This window comes from Colletotrichum graminicola (assembly GCF_000149035.1).
Source record: "Colletotrichum graminicola M1.001 genomic scaffold supercont1.116, whole genome shotgun sequence".
Lineage (NCBI taxonomy): Eukaryota > Fungi > Ascomycota > Sordariomycetes > Glomerellales > Glomerellaceae > Colletotrichum > Colletotrichum graminicola.
Window position 1 is genome coordinate 32,723 of NW_007361120.1, and position 8,873 is coordinate 41,595.

The following is an 8,873-nucleotide window of genomic DNA, read 5'->3' on the forward strand; positions in this document are numbered from 1 at the left end:
GAGCGCACGCTTGGAGGCAGAATCTGCTTGGGTTAACAGCTATCTAGGTACTTGTAGGTACTGGGACGATAGCTGGTACCAGTTGTACTGATACGAAAGCAGCACATCTTGATGCATCACCGCCCCTCGTCCTTGAACTAACACTAATAGAGGAACCTCCTACTCTAGCACTTAGGCCTCTTAACGCCGCTCTCAACACCCTAAAGGAGGCCGTCATCGCTTAGGAGTTGGCTAAGCGGGGCGCCGCCGTTCTCGCAGCCTGGAATACGGTCTGGAATGTGGATGAATACGTCGTGGCAGCTGAAGCTGACATGTCGAGCGACGGCGACGCCGGCGACAACAACGGCAAATATGTTAATAGTACCCCTCGCCTATCTTACTTTAATGATTAGGCCTACTATAACGTAGTGTCACGATATATGTCACAATAACCCTACGCGTTAAGTTCATGCGTTTATGCATTTCCACATTCTGTAACAGTACTGACTAGTGCTGTATTATGCGGCGTCTCACTCGTTCCTATATAACTAGGTCGCCACTAGCTAGTCACTCGTTTACATCTATTCAAGCCTTTTAGACCTTATTTATCCTATGCCCTGCTGTGTGCTCTAACTCGTGACAGTAGATCCCTTAGTCTTGATCCCCGTCTGCGACATGATCTTTGGTCCATCTCATTCGCCCTTCGCCCAGCGCGTTCGCTATCGACTGCGGTCGCTCGCCAAGGCCCACAAGACAGATGCGCGCGTCCTGTTTTGCTCTGGGCACCTGCGTTGCCATCGACAAGTCTTGTCTCGAGACCCTCCATTCCCTTTTCAAAAGTCGTGCTGACGTACATAAACTAAGAAATGTGATCGTACCAAAGAGTACGCAGGTCATCTGTTTTGTTTACTGCAATTGAATGGTAACATAATACTTATAAGGCCAAATGATATCTAACTCATAAGAGAAAGCTTTTTACCCCGCTTCCGTTCTCAAGCATTTTCCTGGCCTGTTTCCTCCTGATAGAGGAAATGCCAGTTTGTTTGTTTGTTTGAGTATTTAACGCCTGGAAGTCCCTGTCAAGGGCAAAGGGCGCTCAAGCGGACTACGGACTTGACTACTATACAAAGAGTGCCCCGCCTGCTGCCACAGTCGAAGAGTATATAAGCCAGAGCCAGTAGCCTCCACCTGAGAGAGTCTTTCACGTGCTTTTCCGTCCTGTTAGAGGAAATGCCAGGTGTCAGAGGGCTAAGCCGATACCAGGAAAAGTTGGAACCTGGTTCCACGGTAACATTGCTAAGGTACCCTAGGAATGCATGCCAATTCGGATTGGGGCGTTATGCACACAGAGATACGGTTTTAATATGTATAACGGATAAACGTGTTAATTACAACTATTAAAGGATTCTAATTAGGCCCCCCGCATCGTTGACCAGTAACAGGAGGGTTAAGAGTACTTAAGTGATGTAATAAGATAATATCAACGTAGACACCTCTGTCCGTAGTCTAACAGGCTCTAATACTGGCGCTGATGCAATTTGGCGTCCTGTCATTCGGTTTACACTATGTTAGACAATGTGACTAGAAACATTTGGAATAAGCATAACAGAAGGTGAGGCGTTACCGTCGTTCACGCCATTATACCGGGTCGCCTTGGCGTTTCGTCGTCTACCCTTACGTTTTTCGCTTCCGGTTCTACTTACGTTCTTGTCTGCATGGAACAATGAATGCATGTAGTTCTTCGAATATTGCAACATCACCTGCAAGTAGGTTCTCGTTTCCGGCGCACCAGACAATCTATTGGAAGCTAAGATCCTAAGAAAGCAGCATATTTCAGTCTAGGGGATTATGTGGTCGATTCTGCGATAACTGGGCCTTTGCTATTTTGCAACAATCTTTGTGCTGGTGTTCTAATGTATATCCTGTCTTAGGAGCAACAGAAGCGTCGTCGTGTGATAGCCCATGTCCCGGGTATCCGTATGAGAGTTGCGGGGGTAAAGGCCTTTTCAGCTACATATCGCTGCGCAAAATCACCTCGTCTCAGAGCAGCATTGACTCAGCAGCGAAAACTCCGACACAAATCTCAATAGAGACGTAGTATAAGACACAAATTATTAACCACACAATTACCAAGACACTCACACAAATGGTCATTAAAACGAATAACGACTTGGCCCTTCCATCAGATACTTCTAATATCGTCACGACTGCCCTCCCATCAATAACAAAGTCGTCATCACCAGCTTCAGGTAAAAGACTTAACCGGACGCAAATTGCCGGCATTATTGGAGGACCGCTCGCCACGGCCTTGTTAGTATTGGCTATTGGCGTATGGAGCCTCTACAAACGGCGTTTATCTTTAGAGCAGGACGATTCAAAAAAAACAGACTTCCATAGCTCTTCAGCAATCAACTAATGATACATTCTATGAATACCTTTCAGTATCCAATCTTACTGGTTTATTGACAAAAAGCTATACAAGCTACCCCTACACCTATTGATCACCCGACTGATCAGCGTGTGACCAACAGACCAGCAAGCCAATACTACTGTTACCGATTATCGATCTCAGCAATACTATTAGCGGAAAACCCTACTGTCGGATTACTGACCGTAACAATATGCTGTTTGTTACAACAAGGTGCGGACAATTCACCTTTCGATGTCCAGTTATGGGATTTAAAAACTGCAACGCATATGTTTAACGCCAGATGGACATCATTCTTAAAGACACAGTGGCAGACTCATACTGCGACGACATTGTGGTAGCCTTTCAAGGAGGTATTGACAACCACGTCAACGACCTGGAGCAGATGTTTCAAAGGTTGACCGAACGTGGCATTGGGACCTGACAAGTCCAATGTCAGATTTCCGACAGCAATTGTTTTGGACAAGATGGTTGACTGATTTGGACTCACCACGCCAGACGAGAAGCTGCAGGCCATCAGAGGCATCGACGACATTGAAGGCACTTAAGCACTTCCTCGGCCTTGGCAGTTCACTACGTCACTACATTCCACAATACGCCACCATCGCTCAACCACTGGAAGAACATCGCAAGCAAGATCAAGATGGAAAGCGTAACGCTAGGCAACGCCTTCAACCAATTAAAGACAGCAATGACCACGCAACGCCATACAGCCCATCGCATTCCTTTCCCGCACACTCAGCGACGCTGAAAAGCGATACTGGTCGACCGAGCTCGAAGTCACAGGCTGCGTATGGACCATCACCAAATGTTGCTACTGGATACAGAGCACGCAGGTTGAGCCAGTAATCGTCTTCACGGACCACAAAGCCATTGTGGACATTCAGTCACGACAGGTCAACGGCATTACTAACTCTACAGCACGCACTACAGCAAACAAAAAGCTCATTAGAGCTATGGAATACATCAGCCAATTTGACATCAAGATACTCCACAAGCCAGGAAAAGACCACTTGGTTCCGGACGCGCTCAGCCATCCAAGGCGCCGACGCCATTCGACCTCCTCCAACTGGACCCGCGCGTGACGCCCTTCCATCTGCCGAGAGACGCAGCCCACATCGGGTCCAAGAACCACGACGCCGTCCTCAAGGCCTTTGTGAAAGCCGACTAAAAAGGTAGAGAGGTGTAGAAGGAGAGGCGGTGGGAGTTACATGAGGAGTAGATCTTTGTCTCAGTGCCCATTGTCGCCTGCCTACTTAGTGGTCCGTCATTCATCGGCTTGTAGACCAGCACAAATCATTCAGATAACTAAAATCATCGTTGGTTGCCCTTCCATTCCGTGTCCCAGGTCGAGGCAAGCGCCATGGTCCGTCCGCCCAGGTCTCAAAAACCATGTGAGTTTATCATTTTTGTCGTCTCACGGCCTTCCCCACGAACTAATGACAACAGACGGCGAGCGGCGACGAGCATGTTCAGACCCACTACGTAATTTGTCTTCCTTTTGTCACCCGTGGCCTTTCGAATTGAGGAGACATAAGATGACCTCCCCTATCCACCCCCTCACCCCACGGCTGAAAAGTTGTGTGCCTGACGGATGAGCTTTTCTTAGGTGGCATCAATCGGCTGGCCAAATGTCACAAGGCACGGCATCTGGCCATGGAAAAAGTCACGTCGTCCAGGCCGTCGGTTAACCATAAACGGCGTGCCAGGCAGACCTGGCGGTTCACAGAGCGATTCGGAACAAACAGCAATAGTCAGCAAAACCTAGACGATCTCATCAAAAAACACGACCCAGGATACGTCCTCCTGAACCACCTTGTCTGACGCGACAACGCGGAACAGGGTGACGAAGAAGAATAGATTGAGGCATAGCAAAAGAATAAGTGCTCGTTCGTGTCATAGATAAAGATCAACTCAAGGAAGTGGCTGCAGGAACAAAACAAATAGCTCCAAGAGGTGCCGATAAACAACCGTCATGGGGTGTTGGAAGCGCAGCCTGTCGACAAGCTTATCGACCAGCCAGCCAAGCAAAAGACGACAAGAACGGGGACAGAGATAAATTCCTGCTGAGCCGAATGTTAGAAATCATGGGGGCGAGTTCCTCAGCCAGCAGGGGGGAAAAGCGAGGACGCCGCTATTACCTTGTGTAATCATCAAGTGCTGGCGCATGTGTCTCCATGTGTATTGAGCGCCACCTTATTGTTGCCACAGAATCCTTAAGAGACATGGATAGGTAGCGGACGGGAATAGGTTCAAGAAACTGCAGAAATGCCGGCAGCAGGCACTTGCATATGCGGGATGGGCAAACTAGCCGGCAAGCTCAGGCCCGCGCTCGAGACGGAGCAGGAGAGATCGTCCAATATCGGAGGTTTTGAGCTGGTGAAGGGCCAGAGCAATCGCAATGGCGCAGAAGCAACCCAGCTCGTCACGCATCCCAATACGTAAGGGCCCGTAGGTTCTGAACTCAATGAACTCGTCGTCTCCCAGATGCAAAGCAGGAAGTGTCGTCTGTTCCATGTCGGTGATGTATGTAAGATATTTATCAGTAAAAGACGCGTGAATAAGCCAGAACTCGTCCTTGTCGAGGGAGATCATCAGCCGGTGATGCTTGTCCAAGTCAGGCCTTGCCTCATCATGGCCCAACGATGACGACGGCAGGGGATTATCCCCAGCCCGTCTCACCCGCAGCTTGCCCCCGCGTAGGTCGTGCGACAAGATGGCCACAGTCTCGGCCGTTTCCTCCCGCAAGATACGTTGCTGGGCACTAGCCCTTGGGAGCGGCTTAAGCTCAAAGAAAGCAAACGGACTGCCTTTCCTGGAGGGGTTGTTGGTTGAATAGAAGGCACCGTCAGGGCATGCAACGAACAGCCCATTCCGGCGGCCAGACTCTCGGTTCCCCCGGCCCTTGCCAAACGTGTACGGCACCTCCTCCGGTCGGACTTGAATACATGAGCTGGAGATGCGGGAGAGTGTGTATGCGTAGAGGGCGTGGAAGAATGCGGTGAAGAAGGTCGAAGTTTGGGTCTCGTAGGATGTACGGGAGCGGGCAAAGGCAGTCTGCCGGGCGTAGGGGGGATCATCCTGCGACGGTGGTTGGGGAGTAGGCGGTTTCCCGATGGCCGCGTCGTCTTGGAGTGATAGAGCACGTATTGCAGCGAGACAGCCCATCAGAGGATCGTCTTGTCGTGACTTGGATGGAGTCTCGAGTAGGTCAGGAGAGGGCAGGGCAACCAGGTTCGTCTCGTCTTCGCACTCGATTTCGCAGGACCCAACTGCGGGCTTGGCGTAATCCAGCTTGGCGATGTCACGCCCAAACTCATTATGAGATGAGAAGATGACGGCGGGAGTGGCCTGAAGAGCCGGGGAGGCTGGCCCGGGGGACCGCAGAAGCTTCCAAAGGGAGAGTATAGGAAGAAAGGGACCCAGCACATCATCGCTGAAGGCTTCTTCTTCGTCCGGGTCGTTTGCGCCGTCGCCGCCGGGGCGTGGGTTCGGGGTGGAGGGCGAACTGATCTCCTTGATGAAGGCCTCAAGGGCACCCTTGGTACCAGCCTTGTGCTCGATGATGCGCTCGGCGAGATGGAGGTCGTTGCGGTCGAAAAAGCCACCACATTGAAGGTTTTGCATAGCAGCGATCGATGGAAGCCGGTGTGGCCAAATGGCTCGAAGTTGGAGGAAGGCAGCGTGGGGCATCGTAGATCCAGAGAATGCCCGGTGCTCGTCCATGCTGCCAAGGGACGTGTTTTCTAGGTTGGCTTCCCTTGCGGCCGCGTGCCATTGCGTGGGGTTGGCTGGTATAGATGATGGCGCCATGAGGTGCGGCGGGGGGGTGTTGGGGTTTCCCGGCAGGGCTTTCCCTGATACGCGAAAGAGGGGCAGAGGGTCTCAAGGCGTTTTCCGAGAAGCGAGAACCCAATTGGAATCATCGGTAGTGGCGGGGTAGTGGCGGTGGCGGCGCGATCGGTGCATCGCGCAAAGTTATGGAGAGAAAGTCGATGCATTCGGGAGAAGAGAAGAATGGCATCTCTGCCTGCGACTGTTGGTTGGCCTTTGGCGGCGGGCCTGTGTCGTCATCGAATGCCTTAGGTAATCGCAGGGTGGGTACCTGCCAGAATAGCCGCGCTGACTCATCAACAGTTAAGTGGAGGCATACAGCACGGGTTGCCTTCATGGTTGCTAGGTCATTATGCTTACCTAAGTCGGTAAACAAGACTGACGTTCTTTGTGTGTCCGCGCGCGCCGGGCGCGTCCAGCCCGGTGAACATATTCACAATCATCAAAGGATTCCGCACCCAACGCCTAGCGCACCGTCACGCAAGATGCCATCAAATCACTCAAACGTCTCTGCGCAGCAAGGTGTAGCGACACGCTTCTGGAAGGCATTGCAGTATGTCCTCCAGGATGGCTCCCCAAAAACTACCACGGCGGTCGACTTCCTCGCCAACGATTCAAACATCGCGACTTTGAACAGCCCGTCGTCGATTACCGCTGCCGGATTTAATCTCCCCATCCCAATGAACCGTTCAGATCTCAAGTCTTGGATCGCGAACTCCCCGGCCCAAAGCCACTCTTCTACTCTCCTCCGCCCGCCACCATCGGCGTGCCCCCCAAGGCAGTCCTCTCCTCGGACGGCCTACGAATGGGCGGCATACCTAGACAACACCCGTTCCGCCCTGCTCCACGGCAGCAAACTCTGCGAACCAGCGACAACAGACTCTTGGCGTGAGCTTCTATTCAACGGCGGCCAGCCGGTACCCAATGGACCCTGCCGCGCATCCTGGGAGATGGTTTCCTTGGTTGAAAGTGGCAACTTCGTCAACTGCATCCTTTCTGACACAGAGGAGGCCCCGGCGTCATCGCTCCTCCGCACCGAGCTGGTCTCTCTTCTCGCCCTTGTCTGCCGCCAGATTTGTGGCCTTGAGCCGCGACAGAGGACGAGCCCCGCAGACTGGCAGGTTTCTGTTCGGTCCCCCTCGCCCTTATTTCGCCGTGACATCCTTGCTAACTGCAGCCTCTCAGATGACTCTCACGACCTTCACCCCGTCCCGGGTCCGTGTCTGCAATGCTCACCTCGATCCTATACTTCCGAAACTCTACATCGCTATACACCTCGACACTCCTATTAACAATCTGGTCGGGCCCGAGTCTGAGGAGGGATGGCTGGACGTAGTGGGATGGCTTACAGCCGCACCATCAGCTACTAAGCTGCATGTCGGAAAGAGAAGGGAAGAGCAGAACGATAAGGCTGCTTCCGAAAGGCTGTTCTCTGGGTCTAGCAACGGCACAAGCAGCTCCGGTGACTCGTTGGCGTCGTCCAACTAAGTTACCTTCAGCTGCCTTACGCCACCGTTGCTGCCGCCGTTTTACCCTTTCGAAGCTTTGGCGAGGGCTCAACCAGCAACCGTTGATCCCCCGGGGGGGGGGGGGGGGGGGGGGGGGGAGGGGGGTTACGTCAGGGTCTGTGCAATCCATAGAGGCGTTGTGTGGGGGGTTTGTGCATTCACTTGCATTATTATACCATGTCATAATACCACAGAAGCGAGGCGTTTGGTTAGGTATTGTCTTTATTCCTTGTAATACTATACGATTCTTGTGCGAAGAATAATTGCGCAGACTTTTCCCCGTCCGTTCTAATCACGTCGCGGGTAAACTGAAGCGCCACGTCGTCTGCTGCGGCAGGAAATGATCGTAGCATTTAACGTCGGTCCCACTGGCTCTGTCTGCTGCTGTGTCCAGGAAAATTGATGCCTGTTTGACGCCCGACTTTATCCTAAGGCCATGGCGATGGCTAGCCCGTAATCCAATTCCTTCAGTCGGTCGGCGAAAGTAAGGTGATGTCAGGTGAGGGCCCGCAGGCAGACAAGGACTGGAGATGGCGGTGCTCCTATGTTTCATTCCATCGGCCAAGAGCCACGCCAAAGACATACGCCACAAGGCAACAAACGGCCTACAGTCTGTTGCGTTGGCAGCGTCCAAAACCTCCTTTCAGTCCGTGCGCTGAAAACACATAATTGTGAATTTTGGCTTGATGCCAGCCCGGCCGGGCCCATCGTGATAGATAACGGCGATGCCAGCCCGGCCAGGCCTATCGCGCCATCGCGATGGGCTGGCATTGCTGTTGCCTATCGCGGCCGGGCTGGCATTAAGCCAAAATTTACAATTGTGAGTTTTTAGCGCACGGACTGAAAAGTAGGTTTTGGACGCTGCCAACGCAACAGACTGTACCCGCTTATTGGATATCTGCATACACCGTGTACACGAACTATGATGTTGCACAGCGCAACACAAAAATCGTTGTACCCCGTCTTCCATCACATCGAGCCAACGAGACGGGAACAATCAACCAAAAAATCCCCATCACCAATCAGTTCAACCTTGGTCCAGAGGCAAAGTATTGGTAGACAGATTCGGGCCCGGGTCTGTCTCGTATGGTTCAGTGACGTTGTTGTTCATGTCGGTAAGGCCT

General features: G+C 52.2%; 3 protein-coding genes across 3 annotated transcripts; 2 read left to right on the top strand and 1 right to left on the bottom strand.

Annotated features, from left to right (window-relative positions):
* Positions 1–3,050: 3,050 nt before the first annotated feature.
* Positions 3,051–3,578, top strand: GLRG_11767 (uncharacterized protein; the record flags this gene model as incomplete). Its single annotated transcript, XM_008102451.1, has 3 exons — positions 3,051–3,059; positions 3,121–3,303; positions 3,450–3,578. 3 exons carry the CDS (start codon positions 3,051–3,053, stop codon positions 3,576–3,578), a joined length of 321 nt encoding a protein of 106 aa, XP_008100642.1.
* Positions 3,579–4,714: 1,136 nt separating this feature from the next.
* Positions 4,715–6,220, bottom strand: GLRG_11768 (uncharacterized protein; the record flags this gene model as incomplete). The annotated part of the gene is made up of 1 exon (XM_008102452.1): positions 4,715–6,220. One exon carries the CDS (start codon positions 6,218–6,220, stop codon positions 4,715–4,717), a length of 1,506 nt encoding a protein of 501 aa, XP_008100643.1.
* Positions 6,221–6,726: 506 nt separating this feature from the next.
* On the top strand, positions 6,727–7,729 carry GLRG_11769 (uncharacterized protein; the record flags this gene model as incomplete). Its single annotated transcript, XM_008102453.1, has 2 exons — positions 6,727–7,368; positions 7,427–7,729. 2 exons carry the CDS (start codon positions 6,727–6,729, stop codon positions 7,727–7,729), a joined length of 945 nt encoding a protein of 314 aa, XP_008100644.1.
* Between the last annotated feature and the right edge of the window lie 1,144 nt (positions 7,730–8,873).